The following is a 24,592-nucleotide window of genomic DNA, read 5'->3' on the forward strand; positions in this document are numbered from 1 at the left end:
CTGTTGTGTGAAACATCTGCCCTGACTCATCAACTTAAACCAGGTTTCCCCACTTTTCTGTCTCATAGCGTCTTGTAATTTTCCTTCAGTTACCACAATTGGCAAATTACTTGCGTGATTTTTTTTTTTTTTTTTTTGACAGGCAGAGTGGACAGTGAGAGAGAGAGACAGAGAGAGAAAGGTCTTCCTTTTGCCGTTGGTTCACCCTCCAATGGCCGCCGCTGCAGCCGGCGCACCGCGCTGATCCTGGCAGGAGCCAGGAGCCAGGTGCTTTTCCTGGTCTCCCATGGGGTGCAGGGCCCAAGCACCTGGGCCATCCTCCACTGCACTCCCTGGCCATAGCAGAGAGCTGGCCTGGAAGAGGGGCAACCGGGACAGAATCCGGCGCCCCAACCGGGACTAGAACCCGGTGTGCCGGCGCCGCAAGGTGGAGGATTAGCCTATTGAGCCACGGCGCCGGCTACTTGCGTGATTTTTTAAAAAAATATTTACTCTCCGTTTCCTAGAATATAAACTCCATGAAGGTAGAGCCAAGGTCAGTCTTGTAATTTGTTCTCGCTCACCCCGACCCACCCTCTTAGAGTGAGTGCTCTGTGAATATTTATTGAATGAAATGAGTACAAGTACTAAATGACTGACAACTCTGCCCGGTCTATTAGGAACAGCTGTGGATCTTTAAAATATGGGTAAGTGCTATTTAAGTCGGACAGGCAGGTAGGTGCCTCAGGCACCTAAGCACACAGGCACAGGTGGCCGCCATCTTCAGCCTTACCTGTTACTCCGCACCCTGTAGTGCGCAGTTCTCATATAAATAATCTCCGCTCCTGACAGCATCCCCAGCCATGACAGACTAAATAAAGAGGATTATGACACTGACTCTAAACGCGGCCACGTTTGCGTCCCCAGGCTGGAATATGACGCCGGCGGCTCATTAGCTCCAATCAGGTACGCGAAGTGCGGCTCACTATCTGGCCGCCGGCCTCCGCTCGGTCTTTCCGTACAGCATGGCAGCCCCCAGAGCGGCGGCCTCCGACAGGGCCTTCCGTACAACAGGGCCACCTCCGGAACGCGAGCCGCGCCCCTTCCCTCCCAGCTACCGGAAGTTGCCCTTTGAAACCGAGGCGGCGGGCTCAGCCGGCGGCGCGGCGGTTGCTGCTGAGCGTCTTTTGAACCAGAGCAACAAGGACTGCGGGCGGGAGCGGCGGGCGCCTGGGTTCGACTTTTCCGGGACGAGGGAGAGGGCTGGATGTGAGGGCGGGCGGGCAGGGCTGCGAGTGGAGGGTTTGCTCTTCCCCGACGCCGGGCCCGCGACCATTCGGTCGCCGTGGCCGAGCGCTGGGTAACGTTCGTCTTGCTCCTTCCAGGGCCCAGCCGTGCAGCCTGCTTACGATGACCAGCGTGGTTAAGACGGTGTACAGCCTGCAGCCCCCCTTGCTGAGCGGCGGCTTGCCCGCAGGTGGGTGTCGCCCTGCGGACCCGCCGTGGGTGTGGCGGGGAACGAGATGCGGGCATCCCGTGGGCTCTGAAGACCTGCTGGGCCCCCTAGAACCAGGCTGTCCAGGTTTTTGATGGCAGTTAGGATTTTTTAGTCCTGGCCGGAACCCTTCCTGTCTGCACCACGCCGACCGTTCCGTTCTCGCTGTGGGTTGTATAATACGATGACCGTTAAGCTAGGGACCCCTTTTTAGACGGTGGTCCGTTTTATTTCCAGACTCGGCTACCTGGCGGAACCTTGTGGTCAGGCAGGAATGTAGGGGCAGTGAGATGCTGGGGAGGGGAGTCGTGGGATTGCTGGTTCACCTTGTGTCTGCACAGGGGCTCTCTCATAAGCACGATCAATAACCTTTGAGTGAAGGCGGGGGTGTGTGTGTCAAGCCTAGCCAGAGGGTTTGAGACCTGGGAGGAGAGAGAATGGCTGTTAGCTGCTTTGCCATCTTGCTTTGCTTGTGCTTGGAAGTCATCTCCGGGGGTTAGCGGTCCTGGGACAGCCTCATGGGGAGATGATGGCATGGAGTTAGCTCTCGACAGGAGAAAACTGTCGTGTGCGTGCCGTTATGGCGCATCTGTTTATGGCCCCTTCCAAGAATTCTCTGCAGCTGGCTGATGTGCTAGGGGACAGTTAATCTTCAAGGTAAATAGGCTTTTCTCTGGAGGCTGAAAGGGTTTTTTTGTGTGTGTTACCTCAGAACACCTGAGGAGTGGCATTCTTGGCATTGGCAGGGACTGGGCGTGGCGGGAGGAACTGGCCCCAGGTCTCCACAGCGCCTCTGTTCCCTGCAGGTGCAGTGCCCCTGGCTCAGCACCAGTGACTGCCTCTCCCTGCCTCCTTGCAAGCTTTCTGCAACTGCGGTAGATGAACAGTTTTAGGCTGTCACTAGGTTTTCTGTCTTGACTTAGAGCATAAGTTGGTTGTTTTTTAAGGTGGTTTTTTTTTTTTTTTTTTTTTTTTTGACAGGCAGAGTTAGAGAGAGACAGAGAAAGGTCTTCCTTTTTCCGTTGGTTCACCCCCCAAATGGCTGCTACAGCCAGCGCACTGCGCCCATCCGAAGCCAGAAGCCAGGTGCTTCCTCCTGGTCTCCCATGCGGGTGCAGGGCCCAAGCACTTGGGCCATCCCCCACTGCCTTCCCGGGCCACAGCAGAGAGCTGGACTGGAAGAGGAACAACCAGGACAGAATCCGGCGCCCCAGCCGGAACTAGAACCCGGGGTGCTGGCGCCGCAGGCAGAGGATTAGCCTAGTGAGCCGCGGCTCCGGCCCAGTTTTTATGAATGATTTATTTATTTATTTGAAAGGCAGAGTAGCAGAGAGGCAGAGAGAGAGAAATCTTCCATCTGCTGGTTTGCTGGCCAGTCCGAAGCCAAGAGCCAGGAGCTTCTTCCAGGTCTCCCACACGAATGCAGGGTCCCAAGGACTTGGGGCATCTTCTACTACTTTCCCAGGCCATAGCAGAGAGCTGGGTTGGAAGTGGAGCAGTGGAGTCTCAAACCAGTGCCCATATGGGATGCCAGCACTACAGGCAGTGGCCACAGCGCCGGCCCCTGCTTTTTAAGTTTTTTTTAATAGGTAGTATATGCATATTAAAAAAAAAAAGTTAGGAAATGATAGTGAAAAGCAAGTTTCCTTCCCTCAATTGACAAGAGCTGGTTTTCCTCCCTGTCTCCCCTTTTAAGAGACAGTGTTTGTTACATCCTACCACATTGTTCCTACAAAGCAAACCATGGTTTCTGACAAATGTGGGTTAATAGAATCAATTCCAGTCAATGAAGTGTGAATTTTTATCAGTTTACCATTAACTCTGTTTTACATGAGGTCTATTTGTTATTATATATACCTTGATACTTATGGTAGAAGAAGATAAATATATTACCCCAGAGTTTCCTTTTACTTCAGACACCTTAAAAAAAAACATGTAATATTTGCTTTTGTTAAGAGTAATGAAAATAGAGAGGACAGGTGTCCAGTAAATGTACCTATAAAAGAAAATTGGCCTGAGGCGCCAGTGTTACAGCATAGCAGGTTAAGCTGCCACCTGCGTTGCCAGCGTCCCATATAGGTGCCAGTTCCTGTCCGGGCTGTTCCACTTCGGGTCCACCTCCCTGCTAATGTCCTGAGAAAGCAATAGAAGATGACCCAAGTGCTTGAGCCCCTGCACTCTGGAAGAAGCTCCTGGCTTCAGCCTGGCCCCATGTTGGCTCTTGTGGCCATCTGTGGGGGTAAACCAGCAGATGGAAGATCTCATTCTCAGTCTTTCAAAATAAATAAATAAATCTTATAAAAAAAAAAATGTTGGCCTCATTTATTTCAAGCTTGTACAGCTTGTTACCCAATTAAGATTTTATCAAGTCCGGTTATGAAATTTTCTAATCTCACAGTCGTATTTTTTGCTTTTCTTGTTAAGATTTGTTTGAAAGGCAGAGATACAGAGCGAGAGCGAGACACAGGCAGAGATCTTCCAGCCTCTGTTCACTCCTCAAATGGCCACAATGGTCAGGGCTAGGTCAGGCCAAGGCAAGGAGCCTAGAACTCCATCCAGGTCTCCCACGTGGGTGGTTGTGGCTTAACCCGCTGCACCACAATGCCAGCCCGTGTACCTAGTTTTTTCAGCTTGATAAGCCTCTGAAGTTGAGCTCAAAGGACCATTTTACATTTGTGTGAGTGTTGTGTGAGTGTGAAGCTTAACTCCAGAATCAGTCGCTTGGATTTGCTGTTACCGTGCCTGGTGGTCATAGCATGTGTAGTTGTAACGTGAGGCAAGGAGGTGCGGTCCTTGGCAAGGCCATTTCTCTGATCATCCAGCAAGGCCCAGAGAGCAGACCAGAAGGGTTGCCAAATAAAGGCCCTCCAGACTTAGTGAAGGATAAACACGCTGCAGGGGCCCGTGGGGGAGGCAGCCAGCCTGGAAGAGGGGACGAGGAGGGGTCCGACCCGAAGGTCAGTGGACCTCTACGCAGGCACCGGGGACACAGAGATGTCTCTGAGAGGGGTTGGGGAGACATTCTGGTGTAAAGGACTTGGCAGCCACCAAAAGCAAAACTCAGAGCAGCTTGGGCACTGCCTTAGGGAACTGCTAAGTGGCACGATTCCTCTGGTGCCTGAGTGAGCAGTGTTTGCTTTGCTCTGCTAACTTCCACGGTCGTGTTCGGGAAGTGCGTGGCTCAGATCAGCCTCTGCTCACAGCTCTATCTCTGTCCTCTCATTTGATGTGTCATCAGGCACACTGCTGTGACGGTCAGGTATTTTAATCTCTATTGCCATTTAGTGTAGAAGGCTTATTCTTTAGAGTTGACCTGAGCAGACTGAGCGTGGCTGGTGTGAAAATGCAGCGTTTGTTACAGGGTTGCACCTGTCTGGTCTTGATGCCTGAGGTTTCACCTGCCTGTTTTCCTTTGCAGACACACAAGCTCGAGCCACTTCTAAGAGTCTTTTACCTGTTAAGTCCAAAGACGTGGATGTTTCCAGACACGTTCATTCAGGAGGCTCAGAGAACGAAATCACGAAAATCACCAAACCGAGGCGAGAGAATGGGTGAGAGTCACCTGTTGGCATCCAGTGGGAACTTCTTGCTAGAAACTGTGCAGTACTGAGAATTAGGAAATAGGGCTCTGGGTGCACAGGGCTCCTGAACGACTGGCATAGTGTTGAGCTGTTTGTCAGGGCCTGTGCGTTGGCCCCTTCTGGAGAGACAGCAAGGGCTCAGGTGAGAGGTGTTCTCTCCTCTCGCCACCTGCTTTAAGCATACAAAGGGCAGTGCCATGGTCACATAGCAGCCCTGAGTGGTGGTCATGGGGGGCGAGACTTAGTTGTTAGCCGAGGTTGCCAGTCAGAGCAGACTCCACCTGCAGTGGAGCACGTGTGTGCCCCCTGCTCAGGTCTCGGTTCCCTGGTGAGCGAGGCTGACATGCTGACTTGGGCAGGGCCAGGAGCAGATTGTTGGTCCCGAGAGCCCTCTCCCTGACCATGAGCCTTTTGCGTAGTCCATGCTGAAGCAGTGTTGCTGGGGCCCCCAGAGCAGGCGAGCCGGTGCTGTTTGCCTCGCGTGTCATCTCTGTTCTGCCTTGTTCGCAGCACAGCACAGTGGTTCCACGGCTCTCTAATTAGCTGATCTGTGCTTGCTCCTCTAGGCAGCTGAGAGCTGCGGACACTGCCATCAGGAGGAATGTCAAGAAGAGGTGAGCACCCAGAAAAATGGGCCCGGCTGCCGTTTTGCAGTAGTGGATCTCAATCCTGGTTGAGATCACTCATGGGATTTGTGATCATCAAGCTCTGTGTACCACCCCAGAAACCTGAGTGGGTGTTTCAGCAGTGAGGCCCGGCCAGTTGTAATCACTGTTGAGGTGTAAAATCACTGGTGCTGCCATCTTTTGGGGCTTCCTGTCGAGACCGTTGCTAATCAGAATCAAGCCCAGCACAGACTATGCCACAGCAGTAGGATTGTGAAGCCTTCACGGGAGGAGGGCCGAGGGGAGCTGCTGATCTCAGCATGAATATTGTGGTGGTGGTGGAGGTGGAATTGGAATTCTGTAGAATGATCCATCTCTCCCTGTCAAAGCTGGCTTGGAAGTTTTACAGTCCTGAATTTTAAAATAATAAATTAAAAGTTCACAAAGATACGTTCTAATTCCAGATTTGTGTTTAACAAGTTTGGAGGGCCGGCATCTGGGGTGGTAGTTGAGACACTGCTCAGGAACCCGCACGCCATTGTGGGTCGCCTGGTTCAAGTCCCAGCTCTGCCTTCACTTCCGCCTTCTTGCTGATGCGCACCCTGGGAGGCAGCAGTGACGGCTTCAGTGTTTGGGTCTCTTCCAACCACACGGGAAACCTAAATTGAGTTCCAGCCTCCTGGTTTCAGCCTGGCCCAGCCCTGGCTGTTACTGGCATTTGGGGAGTTGACCCATGGATGGAAGGTCTCCTTAATGTTTTGAAGACAAAATTGTAGTGGGAAAGATTGAGGCACCATCCATATCTCCGCTTGAGAGGGACATGGGTGTCGAGCACAACTGTCCTGGCTTCCAGCGCTTGATGAAACCTGAGATCAGGGCCTCTGGCCAAACCTCTGCAGCTTGTGTCCTTGGAGTGTTCATTGTCTCCCTGCGGGCGGAGGTGCAGCTCTCTGTAAGTTTGCTGTGGCTGAACCAAGAAAGAAGGCATGTGCAGATGTTTACGGGAACTATGATCCTATGACAGCTGTTGAGATGCAGAAAGCTAGTATCCTGCATGGTGCAGAGAGATTTAGTGATGGAAAGAGTTCCTTTCTTTCTTTTTATTTTTTTAATTGACAGAGTTAGACAGTGAGAGAGACAAAGAGAAATGTCTTCCTTCCGTTGGTTCACCCCCCAAATGGCCACTATGGCCGACGCTGCGCCAATCTGAAGCCAGGAGCCAGGTGCTTCCTCCCGGTCTCCCATGCGGGTCCAGGGGCCCAAACACTTGGGCCATCCTTCACTGCCTTCCTGGGCCACAGCAGAGAGCTGGACTGGAAGAGGAGCAACTGGGACTAGAACCCGGTGCCCATATGGGATGCTGGCGCCACAGGCGGAGGATTAATCAAGTGAGCCATGGTGCCGGCCCTGGAAAGAGTTTAAGTTCTGTAGAAGTTTGTCACTGACCTGTGTTCCTGAACAGTGAAACATGATATTACATGCCTGAGGAATAGTTTCTTTTGATAAATAATTGACAAATATGGAGGGGGAAGGGAGACTGAGAATTTCAAAAAGAAGTTTTGAATATTGATGATGGTAATGGCTACTTATGAAATATTCATTGTGGACCAGTAGGCAGGTTCTGGATCATTCATGTTATCTCCCTTATTTTTTAAAGATTTATTTATTTGATAGTCAGAGTTACACAGAAGGAGAAGCAGAGAGAGAAAGAGAGGTCTTCCATCCGCTGGTTCACTCCCCAAATGACCACAACGGCAGGAGCTGGGCCGATCCGAAGCCAGGAGCTTCTTCCAGGTCTCCCACATGGGTGCAGGGGCCCAAGGACTTGGGCCGTCTTCCACTGCTTTCCCAGGCCATAGCAGAGAGCTGGATTGGAAGTGGAGCAGCCCAGACTCAAAAACATCACCCATATGGGATGCCGGCACTGCAGGTGGCAGTTTTACCCACTATGCCACAGCGCCAGTCCCTCTTATAATAATATGAACTGCGAATATTATCCTATTTTAGAAATGGGGAAACAGAGCCTTAGGGAGGTTGGGCAGCTCACTGTAGATCATCCACTATGATGTGGGGAACCCTGTTTGTGTAACTCCATAGCGTACATTCAGTCCCCCTCCATGTAAATACACCTGTTGCAGTTATAAACCACTGGGTAAGCAGAAATCAGAGGAAGAGCTCAAAGACAAGAACCAGCTCTTAGAGGCCGTCAACAAGCAGTTGCACCAGAAGTTGACAGAAACTCAGGTGAGAAGCCCACCACACCTCTGTCACTAGCTGCCACTGGGCACTGCGTGTGCGGTCTTGAGGGATGGCGCTCTGGGGAGGAGCAGGCTTGCAGTGCCTGACTGCCTGACCGCACAGAGAGAAGCAGCCAGGCTCGTGCTGGCGCTGTCCAGGAGCAAGGGGGAGGAAGGCTGTCTACTCGTGGAGTCTGGGAGGGTTCCCGACTGACTGTGCGCCACCACCACAGGGAGAGCTGAAGGACCTGACCCAGAAGGTAGAGCTTCTAGAGAAGTTTCAGGACAACTGTTTGGCAATTTTGGAGAGCAAGGGCCTTAACCCAGGTAAGAGAACACACACAGCTGCCTTCAAAGAGAACAGCACAGGTCCACCTTCCTGAGCTGACTAGCAGTGTGGCATCAGCTGGTCCAGGCAGGGCAAAGGTTGCATGACAAAGCACTAAAGTGCTTTGAGAGCTTCTGTTTGTTTCCATACAGTGTTCATTTGGCCTGCCCGACAGAATTTCAAATGACTGAAGACAGAAACATCTTTCTTTCTCTTCTTTCTTTTCTTTATTTGAAAGGCAGAGTTACGGGGGTTGGCGGGGGGGGGGGGGGGGGCGGGTTGGAGAGTCAGAGAGATAAGGTCTTCCATCTGCCAGTTCATTCCCCAAATGGCCACAATGGCTAGAGCTGACCATGAAGAAGCCAGGAGTTTCTTCCAGGTCTCCCACGTGGGTGCAGGGGCCCAAGGACTTGGGTCTTCTTCTACTACTGTCTCAGGCACATCATCAAGAAGCTGGATTGGAAGTGGACCAGCCAGGATTGAACCTGCACCCATATGGAATAGGTGCTGTGCCAAGTGCTGGCCCCTATCTCTTTCTTATCTAAACTCTTTATGCCATTCATTTGGTGCCAACAGGTTTAAAGTTGCAAACAGACCAGAAATATTTTGCTCCTTTCATGGGAGATAACAGCATGCTGGTGACTCCTTGATGGCAAGAGGTAAAGGAGAATACTTTTGCAAGGGGTCCTGAACCTAGCTAGTCACAGAATCCAGCAGATTCTGTGGTTGACATGGGACTCAAGTTCTGACCCTGTCCCTGGACAGCAGAGTTTAGCAAAGAAGAGACCGGAAAAAGGAGTTGCCCAAAGAGTGCAAGAGGAGCCACAGAATGGCCAGAAAAGGGCTGAGGCCTCGTGGAATTGAAGAATGCCAAGTCTGAGGCGAATGTTGAGCCCAACAGTTAAGATGCCTGCTGTAGGCCGGCGCCGCGGCTCACTAGGCTAATCCTCCGCCTAGCGGCGCCGGCACACCGGGTTCTAGTCCCGGTCGGGGAGCCGGATTCTGTCCCGGTTGCCCCTCTTCCAGGCCAGCCCTCTGCTGTGGCCAGGGAGTGCAGTGGAGGATGGCCCAGGTGCTTGGGCCCTGCACCCCATGGGAGACCAGGAAAAGCACCTGGATCCTGGCTCCTGCCATCGGATCAGCGCGGTGCGCCGGCCGCAGCGCGCCGGCCGCGGCGGCCATTGGAGGGTGAACCAACGGCAAAAGGAAGACCTTTCTCTCTGTCTCTCTCTCTCTCACTGTCCACTCTGCCTGTCAAAAAAAAAAAAAAAAAAAAAAAAAAAAAAAAAAAAAGAAAAAAAAGATGCCTGCTGTGGCCCAGGCTTCTGACTCCAGCTTCCTGCTAATGCAGACCCTGGGAAACAACAGTGATGGCTCATGTAGTTGGGTTCCTGTCACCTCATGGGAGACATGGAATGATTAGACCAATGATGGGAGCTCTGTCTGTCTCACTCTTTCTGCTTCTCAAATAAATGTATTTTTTTAATTTATAATAAAAAATGCTGACTGTGATTAACCTGTGGGTTACAGGTTTAGGATATTCTTTGCAGTAACTGTAAACATTTTGATGATTTAAGTTAACTGTGTGCACACACTGTTAACGAAAAACAACAATTTTTTAAGGCTTGAAAGGCTTTTAAAAACAGTTTTGTAGGGTAAGGGTTTAGCCCAGCAGTTAAGACACCTGTATCCCACATCGGAATGCCCAGGTTTGCTTAAGTAATTGGGTTCTTGCCAGTCACATGGGAGACCTGGATTGCTCCGGCCCAGCCCAGCCCATCTCTAGCCATCGCGGGCATTTCTGGAGCTCTGTCTGTGTGTTTCTCTGTCTCATTGCAAATAAATAGATCATAATATTTTTTAAAGGTAGTTTTTATACTGTAAACAAAAAACTACATTTTCTTTGTACAGATTTTCAGCTGGGATAAGGAGAGTAGAGTGATTTTTTTGGCATACTGAAATCTAGAGACACGGGGGAAGTGCAGCAGCTGTGAATGGCGTGGGTGACCCTACCAGGGTGAGAACGCGGGAGAGAACGTCTAGGACTGGACACTTAATTTCCCTCATGAATAAAAGCCCTTCTGTCCCTGGTGGGGCCTCTGCTTTCTTTTGTTTAAAGTAAGTGTGCTAAATGAGGCTGACTGTCATACCCATTGGTTTTAGGCGGTGAGACCCTGGTGCCACAGCAGACCCCCGCCACGGATCACACAGACTCTATGGTGAGGGTTGGGTGTGAATGGGTCAGGCCGAGGGATTCTGGGCCTCTGGGAGTCTCAAAGTCTCCCCCATGTGCACAGCAATCCTCAGAAGTAATCTTTGATTGTCCCCGATAGGAGAGAACGACCAGACATGTACTCAATATAGCATATTTTACTTTAGAGGTAGCTTTGTGCTTACCAGTGTGAGTGAGTCTAAACTGAAAATGTGCTACTGTGAAACCTAACAGGGTGGACCTGTATGGAGAGCTCTCTGGTTTGTCCGTTCTGCACTTTGCCACATCTCTTCCCTTATTCCCTTGCCAAGAACTATGTGATGCCAAGGTCAAGGTCAAACCTGTTAAGTTTTAATTCTGAGCTTCTTTTTGTAAGAAGTAAGAAGGTAATTGTTTGGGCTTCAAGTCTCTCAAACTCCTGTGATCTTTCTCAGAGATATTTATCACCTTAGAGATCGCAGAACACTAAGCAGGTCACCTCTTCTGTGACTGCTACGTTCTGTTCATAAAGTCTGAGGAGCACAGAGCGTGCTGTGGTGGGGTCATGACCGAGTTCCTCCCTGCGGGGAGCTCAGCAGGGAGCCCCGTAGGTGCCTCGATGCTCAGTGGGTGGCTGGATGAGCAGAAGGGCCTTCAGCGGTCATGACTGCTTTACATGGAGGTTTGTTTACTACATTGTACTTTCCTCTTAGTTGCTGTTAGAAACTTTGCAAGATGAACTGAAGCTTTTTAATGAAACAGCCAAAAAGCAGATGGAGGAATTACAGGTGAGAGGCTGGCATCACCCAGAATGGTTACCGTTGCCTACCACGATAAATGGGTTCAGGGAGGAGTCTGTGTTTCCTATTTTTCTGTTTATTTTTATGAACTATTTTGAAAGAATTTTAGATTTATAGAAATGCTGAAAAGGTAATAAAGCAAATGCAGTTTCCTTAATATTAACTTCTTACATTGTCTTCGTGCCAAGACTTCCTTTGGATTTCACTAGTGTTTCCTACTGAGTGTCTTTTTCTGTTCCTGAAGACTCTTAGAAATGTTCCGTCTCCAGGACATGAGGCAGAACAGTAGCTTGCTGCACACTGGGAGTTAAGACTTGTGTGGTCCATTATGTGGAAACTTGACATGGCCAGGAGACTTACTGAGAAGCCCAGGCTCTTGGGCTTGGATGGAATATTGCACTGACCAGACAGGATTTCATTGCTCCAGTTTAGGTATGAGAGTGTAGTGTAGAGGGATAGCTCCTCAGACCAGCCCAGATAAGCAAGCCCTAAGGAAACGTGATGTCTGCTGGTCTGTTGGGATGCCAGTGGACCTCTTTGGTGGATAGAAGCATGACGTTCTGTGAGGAGATTTTCTTTCCTCTGACTCGGGAGTTTCCTGTGTGCGTGTTTTTCTCTGGAATGTCTTTCCATGCAGGCCTTAAAGGTAAAGTTGAAGATGAAAGAAGAAGAAAGGGCTCGATTCTTGGAACAGCAAACCTTATGTAACAGTCAAGTAAATGATTTTACAGCAACCCTTGAGGAAATGGAGAAGCTACTAGAAATGTAATAGAAAGCAAGCGGTCAGGTGGCTTCCTCTTGGGGGTAAACTGAGAGGAAGCCTCCTCGGACATCTTCCTGGCCGTGATCTTCTAGGACTCACCATCCCCAGAGAGAAAACAGTTTCTGCAGTAGGACTAAGGACACTTGATGCTGGAGTGGCGGCTCCTCGAAGCTAGTTCTGCCAACTCTCAGACTGGACGGCTCTCCTGAGCCTTGTGGGTAAAGAATGGAGGCCACAAGAGGGGACCTGGAAGCGTGGATCGGTGTCCTAGGCAACAAAGCAGCCCACCATTGCAATCGGGAGATGAAACCAGCCACAGCCAGAAGATCTAAAAGGTCACGTGCAGATTTGCAGGGGGAAAATTTGAATCTCAGTGGAGCGCAGGTACTCCACGGAGACATCCGACAGGAGCCGAGCTGTCACCTGCTGATCTGGAACACATTCTGTCCCCTACCTCCTTGTAAATTTACAAACTTGAAGTTGCCTGAAGCTTTTTGGCTTAGTAAATGGGGTGAAAGGGTATAGATAGTAATAACGCCTACCTGAAACAATACACCTTGGAGCTTTTAATCTAAATTGCATTTGTTTTGTTTTGTTTTTTTAAGTGCTACTTTTGAAATAAATATTTCCCTAAGTGTTCTGACTATAACATTAAGGAATGAAAACAGCCTTTAACCTAAGTGTGTCAACTGGATGTGGTTGAACTAGGCTGGTTCCCAGGCACATGGTATTCTCATGTACCCAGAGTTGCCTGTCTTCCTGGAGCCTTGGGTGCTCCCCTGGGGGTGTTCTTGTTTGAGGCGGGAGGTGTCGTGCTGCATTCGCTGGCTGTGTGGCCGCTTACTGCCTCTGTTCTTCCTGTACTCTTACACGTGGTCCATACCTGCTGTTTGCTCTGCACAGCCAGTCCTGGGCCTGGTGCCCTAGGTAACTCCAGTCCCATGGCCTAAAGTCCAAGGTAGGTCTCCCCTCTGGCTTACGAAAGGCACAGTCAAGTTTTCCTTCTTAGTTTTGGTAATCTCCCATTCTTTCTACACCTTCCCCCATTCTTCACCAAACCTTCCCGCTCTACCCTTCAGCATCACTGGCTGCCCAGAGCCACCCAGTGAAGCCACATAGCACCCCATCCTCGTGTAAAGGCTGAAATGACGTGTCCCCTCACGCATTGTTAGCTGTGTCTCAATTTTTTAGACGTTATCTTTTAATTCCACTTTTCCATGATTTTTTTAAACTATTTATTTGAAAGGCAGAGTGACAGATACAGAGATCTTCCACTGGTTTACTCCTCAAATGGCTGCAATGGCCTGGGCTGGGCCAGGCTGAAGCCAGGAGCCTAGAACAGCATCTGAGTCTCCCACATGGGTGCGGGGGCCCACGTACCTGGAGCGTCTTCTGCTGCTTTCCCAGCTGGGTTAGCAGCAAGCTGGAGTGGAAATGGGGCAGCTGGGACTGGAGCAGGCACTCTGATACAGTGTAACAGGCAGCGGCTTAACCCACTGCGCCACAACCCTGGCCTGAAGTCTCAGATAGGAGGGTAATTAATTCTCACCGATAAGAGGGCTAAATATTCTACTCACTTTCAGAATGTTTACACTGTAAAGGGTTTGTTTACTTAAATTTGAAAGTGGCATTTTTAGTCCCCAAAAATGAACATTTCCTTCTTGGAAAGAAAGTGGAGACTTGATTATGGGAATCGCATCTCCTTGCCAGACCTGGAATTCACTGCTGCAACTGTGACTACCTGAATGCCTGTGGTTCCTAATTTCCCCCAGTGGGGAGACCCTGCCCGCTCCTGGCTGTCTTCCAGAGGATCTTGACCCCAGAGTTCTGAGCACTGCCAGCCAGCATTTTTTTTTTAACTTTAATGAATATAAATTTCCAAAGTACAGTTTATGGATTAAAATGGCTTCCTCCCCCCATAACTTCCCTCCCACCTCCCATAACAACCCTCCCATCTCCCACTCCAATTCCATTAGCATCAAGATTCATTTTCAATTATCTTTATATACAGAAGATCAATTTAGCATATATTAAGTAAATATTTCAACAGTTTGCACCCACACCGAAACAAAGTGTAAAATACTGTTTGAGTACTAGTTATAGCATTAATTCACATTGTACAACACATTGACAGATATCCTACATGAGGACTAAGTGCACAGTGACTCCTGTTGTTGACTTAACAAATTGACACTCTTGTTTATGGCGTCAGTAATCACCCTAGGCTCTTGTCATGATTTCCCAAGGCTATGGAAGCCTTTTGAGTTCACCAACTCCGATCTTATTTAGACAAGATCATAGTCAAAGTAGAAGTTCTCTCTTCAGAGAAAGGTACCTCCTTCTTTGATGGCCCTGTTCTTTCCACTGGGATCTCACAGTGATCTTTCATTTAGGTTTTGTGTGTGTGTTTGCTTGGTTGGTTTGGTTTTGGTTTTGGTTTTGCCAGAGTGTCTTGGCTTTCCATGCCTAAAATAGTCTCATGGGCTCTTCAGCCAGATCCGAATGCCTTAATGGCTAATTCTGAGGCCAGAGTGCTGTTTAGGACATCTGCCATTCTGTGAGTCTGCTGTGTATCCTGCTTCCCATGTTGGATCGTTCTCTCCTTCTAAATTCTATCAGATAGTATTAGCAGACACTAGTCTTGTTTATGTGATCTCTTTGACTCTTAGACTTATCGTTATGATCAATTGTGAACTGAAATTGATCACTTGGACTAGTGAGATGGCAATGGTACATGCCACCTTGATGGGATTGAATTGGAATCCCCCAGCCAGCATTTTTTATACTCTTGCCTTTCCTCACTCCCTCTTTGATCGGTGCTACTCCGTGTGTCTTTCTGTGCACAGGGAGGTGTTCTGGGTACTCAGTCAGGTCTGGAGTTCAGCTATAGGAACTACAGATGCTACAGGAAGCTGGAGCATCCCGGGAGATTCCCAGCCTCAGAGGCTAAGAGTCGGGAAGCCAATGGGGCAGGCGCTAGGGAGCAGCACTTTATTGACCGCTGCTTGTGTGGTGCACTGGAGTCTTCTAGTACTAAAGTGTGGCTAGTTCGTTGTTGAAGGACGTGAATGGGGCTTGAAGGCAGAGTAACTCGGAGGCTCCCTGGAAAGTGGGGTGGGGGTGGGGCTCCAGGGAGTGTCAGGGCTCCAGGCTTGTTCTGAGGGTTCCAGAGGAGTGAGGATGAGCGTCTCCTGAACTGAGAACTTGAAATGGGCCACCCATGCTCCGGTCACCCCTCTTCCTGTGCTGCCTGTAACCCTCTGCCATGCGCAGCAAGTATGACTAACCCTTTCACAGCTGGCACGCAGTCTTGGAGAGAACTGCAGACAGTTGAACAACCAGCAGGTATCATGTGGGATGCCGGTACTGCAGAAGAGGATCTGAACTCGGAAATGGAATGGAAGGTAAGTGATTCTAACAGAAGTTTTGAAGAATGTTGAAAGTCATGTTGAGAAGTGGGGGGTTTTTAACCTTCTAAGGCCAGAGAGAAGCTTCCAAACTTTCTTAATTCATGCTTCCTTCAGTGTCTGTGATTTCAGGGACACACCAAAGGAAATAACTAACAGACCTATTTTATTAAGTGAAAAAGTCCAAACAACAAATACTTGTATCCTAACAACTTAGGGGTTTAGAACAATAATACACATAAATCTAAATTATATTTTTCATTGTTTTCAAAGATGTGTTTGTTTATTTGAGAGGCAGGGTTACAGAAAGAGGAGGAAAGAGAAAAAGATCTTCCATCAGGAGTCAGGACCTTCATCCAGGTCCTGGGTGGCAGGTGCCCAAGCACTTGGGCCACCCTCTGCTATTTTCCCAGGTATGTTAGTTGGGGAGCTGGATCAGAGTGGAGCAGCCGGGACTTGAACCATTGCCCATAAGGGATGCTGGTGTCACAGGCGATGGTTTAACCTGCTGTGCCACAATGACAGCTGCTATATTTTTCATTTTTAAAAAACTATCTACTGATGGGATGTTGGGTACTGCTCAAGTTCTCAAACCTTGGCATCAAATTAGACACTGCCACCTTTCCTGTTTCATGCTGAAAGGAATATAACTCGCTGTGGTGTTGACATGGTCCTGCTTTGAGCTGTAGTGCATGTGGTATTGGGTATACCTTTGATTCCCTCAAAAGTTTAAAATATCCCATAGGGGGCTGGCGCTGTGGCTTAGGAGGTTAAGCCTCTACCTGTAGTTCTGACATCCCACATGGGTGCAGGTTCAAGACCCGGCTGCTCCACTTCCGTTCCAGCTCCCTGCTAATGCACCTGGGAAAGCAGTGGAAGATGGCCCAAGCCCTTAGAACCCTGAACCCACATGGGAGACCTGGACAAAACCCCTGGCTCCTGGCTTTGGTCTGTCCCAGCCCTGGCCATTGCAGCCATTTGGGGAGTAAACCAGTGGATGGAAGATCCCTCCCCCTCCCCCTCTCCCTCCTCTCCCTCTCCTTCTTTCAAACAAATAAATAAATCTTTAAAAATAATAAATATCCCACAGCATCCTTGTGAGCTTTCTGCAGTGTTCCATGATACCTTGTCTCATAGTCTGGAAACTGCAAGTCTATGCAGTAAGCATCACTAACAGATTTTTATATTTTTATGTATTTTTATTTTATTTGAAACACAGATCTTCCACATGCTGACCCATTCCCCAAATGCCCACAGCAGCCAGGACTGGGCCAGCCCAAAGCTGGGAGCGCAGAACTCAATCTGGGTCTCCCACATGGGTGTCAGGGACCCAACTACTTGAACCATCACCTGCAGCTGCCCTGGGTGTGCGTTGGCAGAAAGCGGGAGGTTGAATACACACTAATGTGGGATGCGGGCATCTTGGCCACCATGCTAGTGCCCACCCCCCAGGGACAGATTCTGAGCGGGCACCCAGCATGAGTGTTTGAGAAAAACCAATCTGGCAAGGGAGGGATGGGAAGAGGGTCAGGGGTACTAGGTTCTAGTTAGATAAGAGACATAAGTTCTGCTGTTCTGCTGCACCGTAGTGACTATACCTAACCATGGTGTACTGTGTGTTTCAAGATAGCTAGAGGGAAGGATTTTAAATATTCTCACCACAAAGAAGTGGTCAAGGTTTGAGGAGGTAGATGTGCTTACCCTGGTTTGAGCAGTGTATGATGAATACATGTATCAGAACATCACATCATACCCCTTAAAAACAGATGGTGTTCACGTGTGGTTAAAAAATAATCAGGTGGGGGCTGGGGCTGTGGCATAGAAGGTTAAGCCTCCACCTGCACTGCCGGCATCCCACGTGGGTGCTAGTTCAAGCCTAGCTGCTCTACTTCCAATCCAACTTCCTGCTAATATGTGTGGGAAAGCAGTAGAAGATGGTCCAAGTGCTTGGGCCCTTGCATCCATGTAGGAGACCTGGAAGAAGCTCCTGGCTTGGGCCTGGCCCAGCATTGGCCGTTGTGGCCATTTGGGGAATAAACCAGTGGATGGAGACTTCTCTCTCTCCTTCTCTCTCTGTACTTAAATAAATAAAATTTAAAAATCAGGCATGGATTCCTCAGCAGCTGAACCCCTAGGATGGTGAAGGTATTGTTAAAGCTCAGAAGCTGCCTTTACAAAGGATTCCCTTCTTAAATCTCTCTCTTTTTACAGATTTATTTAGTTATTTATTTGAGAGTCAGAGTTAACACAGAGAGAGGAGAGGCAGAGACAGAGAGTTCTTCTCTCCGATGGTTCACTCTTCAATTGGCCCCCAACAGCCGGAGCTGTGCTGACCTGAAGCCAGGAGCCAGGAGCTTCCTCTAGGTCTCCCACGCGGGTGCAGGGGCCCAAGGACTTGGGCCATCTACTGTTTTCCCAGGCCATAGCAGAGAGCTGGATCAAAAGTGGAGCAGCCAGGTCTCATGCCGGCGCTTTAGGCCAGGGCATTAACCCGCTGTACCACAGCGCCGGCCCCCTTCTTAAATCTCACTCCTAACTTCAGCTACAGCAACTCCTCTCCTCTCTACCCACACCAAAGCATACTGCCCTGAAGACTCAAATTACTATCAATTTAAAACTAAGCCAAAAAAGAAAAGGAAAACCCTCATCCCCTCTGACTACCACCTGTCCTGTCTCTAAAGTTGTGTTTGCTCCCTTGCTCTTCCTACATGGTTGAAAAATCCTGAGATGAGGTAGCAGGAGGAGGCACATTCATCCAGAGGTCAGCTGCCCTGAGAGAGGAGGTTATCAGGTACCAAGTTTCTATTTGGGATGGTGGTGACAGTTGCGTAATATTGTGTATGTGCTTAATGTCACCGAATTGTACACTAAATGGCCAAGATGACAGATCCTAGGTACTGTCTATCACGTTTTACAAAGGGAACAGACTGACGCTTACCGAAGCACAGTAGCCTCAGATGCGCAGGTGGGTGATCGCTGCCCCTGCTCTAGGGGCAAGCACTACTGCAACAGAAACCCTCCCTCCCTCAGTGCTGCCTCGGACAAATGGGCTTGCACATGGGGACTCTCGCATCAGGTGTCCGTTAGCTAAACATGATGTCTCTGTCACTCATCTGTGTTGTTGAATGGATCAGTAGTTACCTGTCCTCCAGCTGATGGGCATTTGTTGCCTGGACCATCTTCCGCTGCTTTCCCAGATGCATTAGCAGAGAGCTGGATTGGAAGCAGAGGAGCACTCTCTGATATGGAATGCCAGCCTCACAGGCTGCGGCCCCAGCTTTGTTTTTTCACTTCTTTGCCTCTGATATTTTGGATACCTGCTTGATTTGTCAGTGAGTTCATGCTGTGTGGTGCCTGTTGGGGTGAGAGATACTGGGCTTGCCCAAGGCTTTTGCATGGGTTCTGTCTATGAGTTTGTGGCTTTGGTTTTTAATTTGGATTGTGGAGCCTGGGCTGGTGGCTGTGGTGAGATCTGGCAATGTGCAAGTTTCCAAGTGCCTGAGCCACCATTCCTGAGGCCAGGACAGACCCAGTGTGGTCCATGTGTCTTCTGCCCGGCTCTGTGTCCTGACCTTGCTGGGAAGGGCTTAATACTTGAGGCACTGTCTCCACAGCTGTCTATTCTCTGTCCTGGACTGCATCTGGTGTGTCAGTCAAGGACCCAGACAAACCCTGCCCTTCATAGCCATCCTGTGTGCCAAGGACCCAGGAAAATGGTGTGGGATGGAGGGAGAACTGGAAACGGTACCTGTGTGCCTTAGAACAAGGCTGAGTGTTGCTGTTTTAGCTTGCTGGGTTTTCGCTGCCGAAAGAGACTTCAGTTAAGATGATGGCTAGCTTTGTTTCCCACCAGTTATTAAAAATTGTTAAAATTAGTAAAGGGGGTGGATGCTTACCCTAGTGGTTTAGACACCTGCATCCGAATTCTGGCTTCCAGCTAAGGCCGACTCTGGGAGGCAGAAGTGATGGTGTTACCCAAGATCGGCTGCTCAGGGGTTCCTTTCCTCATACAAGAAAGAATTCAGACATGAGACAGAGAGTAGAGGGAGTGAGGCTTAGTAAAGAGAAATAATGAAGAAAAGTACTCCTGATGGCTCAGGTGGGTGTCTTGGGAGACACTGAGGACCCAGCTTCGTCTGATAGGCCAGGAGGGCATCTTAGGAGAGTGCTGAGGGCACAGTCGGTATTCAGACTGGGGCCTGTACAGGAGGGGGTCCAGTTCTTTCCACCTTTCCCCCTCCCCCACCTCTTCTCCTGGACGAAGTTTTGCTGGGTGGGAAGCAGGTAAAACTCCTCCCCACGTTGTACTGCGCAGTGGCTGTGAGGAGCCAGCTTGGTTCCTCCAAAAGTTGACCTTCAGGTCAAAGCGCTGAATCTGGGGACCACCCTCCACAAAGAGGAGGAGGAAGGGCTAGAGGGAAGGAGGGAGGGAGGAAAAAAAGCGCTGAACCCCACTGCTGTTTTCCCTAAAAGCTGCCTTCAGCAAAGCAGACGTGCCTGCCCCACTCCTTGGGAGCTTCCAACCTGTGAGAACAGCGAAGGAGCGGCCATTCCATCCTGCTGCGCTCACAGTTTTACCGTGAAAACAAGTTCTCTATCCCACCCTCTAGAAGGCATTTTTTTTTATCACGAGCAAGCCAGACAGGGCAAATCAGATTACAAATCAGGTCTCTTGAGGGGTTTTGTCCTCCCCCCTCCCCTGCGTTGTAATTGATTGACAAGTTTTTTTTTTTCTTTCTTTCTTCCCCAAAATTGTGCTTAAGAACCCAACTACCAGCAGCCCCTCAGGTCTTCCTCTCACGGAACCCTCCTCCCAGCCACTTCAGCAGGAGGTTTCCAACTTAAATAAATCCTGCTTTTCTCTCTCTGCCTCGTCTGAGCGATAATTCCCCTTTCGCCTGAGACAGAGAACTGAGGCCGCTTCTGCTTCACCTGTAACATTTTGGTTTCTTGACTAGGGTCCCCTTGTGGGTCCCCGCGGCATCGGATCATCTCGGCAGGCGGGTGAGCAAGCGGACCGCTTCTCTTCTGTTTTTCGGGGAGTTTCACTCTCCTCCGTATCAACTCTCTCTCTCTCTCAAAAACACTGGGTCCCTGCGTTTAGCGGGTAAGACTCAAGGGCTAGGAGTGCTGATGAGGCCTGAGCAATCCCCTGGAGCTGAGACTCTGTTCTAGCCCCTCTCTCGGGTGTGGATCCGCCCTTCGCTGGGAAAAGGCCTTTAGGTGACTGAAGCACTCTGGCGGGGTACTTCCCGGTGTGTTCTGAAAATCTCTTGGCCGGCTGCCAGTCCCTGACAAGCCGCCTCCCCCTTGTGTGGGACCCGGAGAAGGCCTTGGGATAACCGACGGATCCCGACTGGGGCTACTCTCCGGTGCTTCCAAAGATCTCTCGGCCAGACACCAGGCCCTGACAGCCAGATGGTGTTGGCGGGAGCCACGCTTTCCTGCCCAGAGTCGGCTCCCTGTACTTTTGGAGTCCTCACAAGCTGTAAAGCCGGAGGCCCCACCCATCATACTTCTCAGCTCAGCTGTGGGAGTGTTGGTCTGCTCCAACTCAGTTCCTTTTGGCGGGGATCAGCGCAAGACTGGGAGAAGAAGCTCTTGGCGTAACTTTGAAATTCAGGCCAGGGCCACTCACTCTCTGACGTTTGTCAAGGACTCCTCGACCAGATGCTAGACTCCGACAGCCTGTTAGGCTGTCGGGCCGAGAACGGCATTCTGCTCTTCCTTTCTCGGAGATGAATTTGTCAATGAGACAGGGAGCAGTTTTGAGCGAAGCCATGGGCTCCGGGCTCCATGCCTCAGTGAATCCTTCCTTTACCCCAGATCCTGACAAGAGCTCCATCCCTCTGCTCCTCTAAATGCCTTCTGTAAGGAAAAGCGTGCAGAACAGAGAGGAGACAGAATACGAACTCACAGCCAGAACAAATTTATTCAAAGAAAATAAATCCTCAGAGGTGGATGACCAACTGGCAGCATGCACACAGACTGAACACGTCATACAGGTTAAGTTTGGCCCACGGGCTTCCAAGCTGGGGAAAGAATGCAGGGGGTGGGGGCAGGAACAATAGTTCGTGAGACTGAATTGGGATTCAGGGACAAGGGATAAATTCCAGTTTTATCTATCTTTTGGGTAATGAGCAGAATGACGGAGACTAGGTCTTTGTTCCATCATCTTCCTTACCTCGCCAGATCTCAGTTCCTGTAAACTTGAATCCCTGGTCCCTTAGAGGGTATTTCCTGGATATTTCATTCATTAGTTCTGGGTCAGAGTTCAATTCTCCCTTTCACAGACAGACAGCTTTTCAATCTGAACTCCCATTAAGTGTAGATCCCAGCATGACCCAAACTTATGTAGACAAGCCCCAGCACGTCTCTGGTATCCCCTACCTTCCTTCTCAAGTCCCTGTTTTGGGTCCCCTCTGTCAGGTCCTCTGTATGTAGTACCCAGCTCAGAGGAAGTTTACTGGGGAGAACTTTATTCCCCAACTATGCTTTTTCACCACTTCACCTGCCTAGTCACCAACCTAAGTGACTGGTACCCTCTTTCCAAATTCTAGCTTGAAACACCTTTGTTTGCTAAGGCTCTTGCCGTGAAGGCTTATTATTGAAATCAGGCCCATCAGGTAAGGTTGAAAAAATGTTGTCTTAATTTAGAGATTTTTAAAGGATTATTTCAATGTAAATCAAGGAAACTGGTGACTCTTGTCAATTTTCTAGCCAGCTCCAATGAGCTCTCTTCTATTCGCTAGTTCTGACTCTGTTAAAATTGTTCCAAGTTATGGGATGATTCTATGTACTAACTTTTATATTCAAGGTTTTTCACTGCTCATTTTGGTGACAGACCAAAGAGACATTGATTTTGTATCTTACGGAGGTAATTTTTGCATTCACTGTTATTCCTTAAGTTCTGGTTGTTTAAAAACAGCTGAGGTGGTTTTTTTTTCCATTAAAATAATTATGGTTTGTTTGAATATATATTCATTCTAAAGCATCTGAGTGATTATTTTATTTTATTTTATTTTTGACAGAGTGGACAGTGAGAGAGAGAGACAGAGAGAAAGGTCTTCCTTTTCCATTGGTTCACCCCTCAATGGCCGCCACAGCCAGCGCACCACGCTGATCCAAAGGCAGGAGCCAGGTGCTTCTCCTGGTCTCCCATGGGGTGCAGGGCCCAAGCACCTGGGCCATCCTCCACTGCACTCCCTGGCCACAGCAGAGAGCTGGACTGGAAGAGGAGAAACTGGGACAGAATCCGGCGTCCCGACCAGGACTAGAACCCAGTGTGCCGGCGCCGCAGGCGGAGGATTAGCCTATTGAGCCGTGGCGCCAGCCAGTAAATGTCCTTTTAAAGATGCCACCTGTCTTCTATTCAGACCAGCTAGGTGATGGAAGTCAACAGGGTGCCTTCCCTAAGGAGGCTCTCACCTCCCTTATGATGGCTTTTTCAGTACCCCATTTGAAGAGACAGATAGGCCTGGACCTCACATATACCTGGCCAGGTCTTAGTGGCCATCTGATTATTATGGAGCCCCTCCTGTCAGTTTCTATTTGCCTCTCAATGGGAAAACTTCCTAGTGGTTTAGACAGCACCTTTCTTAGGTCCCCTAATAATGACTCTGTTCTTTGTTTTAGACTCTGTTTATTTAATCTGCTTGTTAGATTCGTTTTCTCCAGACTTGAAATAGTGAAATTCTTGATGGCCATGCATATGAAACCTGGGATAGAAGCAGTTTCTGGGACCTACTCTGCGACTTTTCCCAAGTCATTAACAGGGAGCTGGATTGGTAGTGGAACAGCTGGAACTTGAACCAGCACCCATCTGGGAAGCCAGCATTGCAGGCAGGAGCTTTACCTGCTAAGCCACAATGCTGATCCTAATCTGCCTGTTCTTAATGACTGAGTGATTACCATAACTTTTGATTAGATCTGGTCCACAGCTTTGATTAAAATAGAATAAATGGAATATTACTCTTTTTTTTTTTTTTTTTTTTTGACAGGCAGAGTGGACAGTGAGAGAGAGAGACAGAGAGAAAGGTCTTCCTTTTGCTGCTGGTTCACCCTCCAATGGCCGCCGCGGCCAGCGCACTGTGGCCGGCACACCGTGCTGATCCGATGGCAGGAGCCAGGTGCTTTTCCTGGTCTCCCATGGGGTGCAGGGCCCAAGCACCTGGGCCATCCTCCACTGCACTCCCTGGCCACAGCAGAGGGCTGGCCTGGAAGAGGGGCAACCGGGACAGAATCCGGCGCCCCAACCGGGACTAGAACCCAGTGTGCCGGCGCCGCTAGGCGGAGGATTAGCCTAGTGAGCCGCGGCGCCGGCCTGGAATATTACTCTTTCAACAGTCTAAGATCAGGGGATGGAAGATCTCTTGTAAGTAGATGAAAATAAACACTTTTTAAAAATCATACAATCTTGTTAATTGGGAATTTATCAATATGAAAATTATAAATGCAATATGAAAATACATTTACCCTTGGACCCAGCAATTCTGCTTCTGGCAATTAGTCCTACAGGTACTACAAGGTCATTGGCTGCAGCATTGTTGATAGTTCAAGTGTCCCTATAATGAAGATGCTCAAATAAAGTATATTATATTCATACAATAGAATGATCTTTTTAAAAAGAGTGAATGATATGCAAAAGATCTCCAAGATGTTTTGTTAAGTGTAAGAATTAGGAAAGTAAAAAAATTATGTATTCATAATTGCTTCAATCCACATAAAACACAAGAAAATAATAAATGATGAAGAGAGACAGGGCATTTATGTGAGTTCTTATATCTGTTTTGTTTTTATAAACATTTATTTTCATCCACTTGAAAGGCAGAGAGAGAAATCACTCTTCCATCTCCTTGATCATGCCCCAAAAGCCCACAGCAGCTAGTGCCTGGCCAGACTGAAGCCAGAAGCCTAAACTCAAACTGGATCTCCCTTGTGGGTGGTAGGGACCCAGGCACTTGTATCTGCATCATCTGTTACCTCCCAGGATGCCTTAGCAGGAAGCTAGATCAGAAGTAGTAGAGTTGGGGCCATCGCTGTGGCGCAGCAGGTTAACGCCCTGGCCTGAAGCACCAACATCCCATATGGGTGCCGGTTCGAGTCCCAGCTGCTCCACTTCCAATCCAGCTCTACTATGGCCTAGGAAAGCAGTAGAAGATGGCCCAAGTCCTTGGGCCCTTGCACCCATGTGGGAGACCCAGAAG

At 49.3% G+C, this 24,592-nt stretch overlaps 1 protein-coding gene across 3 annotated transcripts; it reads left to right on the top strand.

Moving 5' to 3' along the window:
- Positions 1-594: 594 nt before the first annotated feature.
- Positions 595-12,555, top strand: KNSTRN (kinetochore localized astrin (SPAG5) binding protein). Of its 3 annotated transcripts, none has more exons than XR_007910449.2 (9): positions 595-1,213; positions 1,365-1,456; positions 4,893-5,025; positions 5,622-5,669; positions 7,799-7,904; positions 8,131-8,224; positions 10,137-10,242; positions 10,389-10,444; positions 11,130-11,185. XR_007910449.2 is itself a non-coding variant. In XM_051822510.2 (9 exons), exons 1-9 carry the CDS (start codon positions 1,005-1,007, stop codon positions 11,983-11,985), a joined length of 945 nt encoding a protein of 314 aa, XP_051678470.1. In that variant the 5' UTR covers positions 595-1,004; the 3' UTR covers positions 11,986-12,555. The 3 variants fall into 3 exon arrangements, 2 of the variants coding, with proteins under 2 accessions (XP_051678470.1, XP_051678471.2); XM_051822510.2 differs by lacking the exon at positions 10,137-10,242 and adding an exon at positions 11,854-12,555 and having other exon boundaries at positions 11,130-11,204; XM_051822511.2 differs by lacking the exons at positions 10,137-10,242; positions 10,389-10,444; positions 11,130-11,185 and adding an exon at positions 8,802-8,937.
- Positions 12,556-24,592: the final 12,037 nt, after the last annotated feature.

This window comes from Oryctolagus cuniculus, chromosome 12 (assembly GCF_964237555.1).
Source record: "Oryctolagus cuniculus chromosome 12, mOryCun1.1, whole genome shotgun sequence".
NCBI classification, from domain to species: domain Eukaryota; kingdom Metazoa; phylum Chordata; class Mammalia; order Lagomorpha; family Leporidae; genus Oryctolagus; species Oryctolagus cuniculus.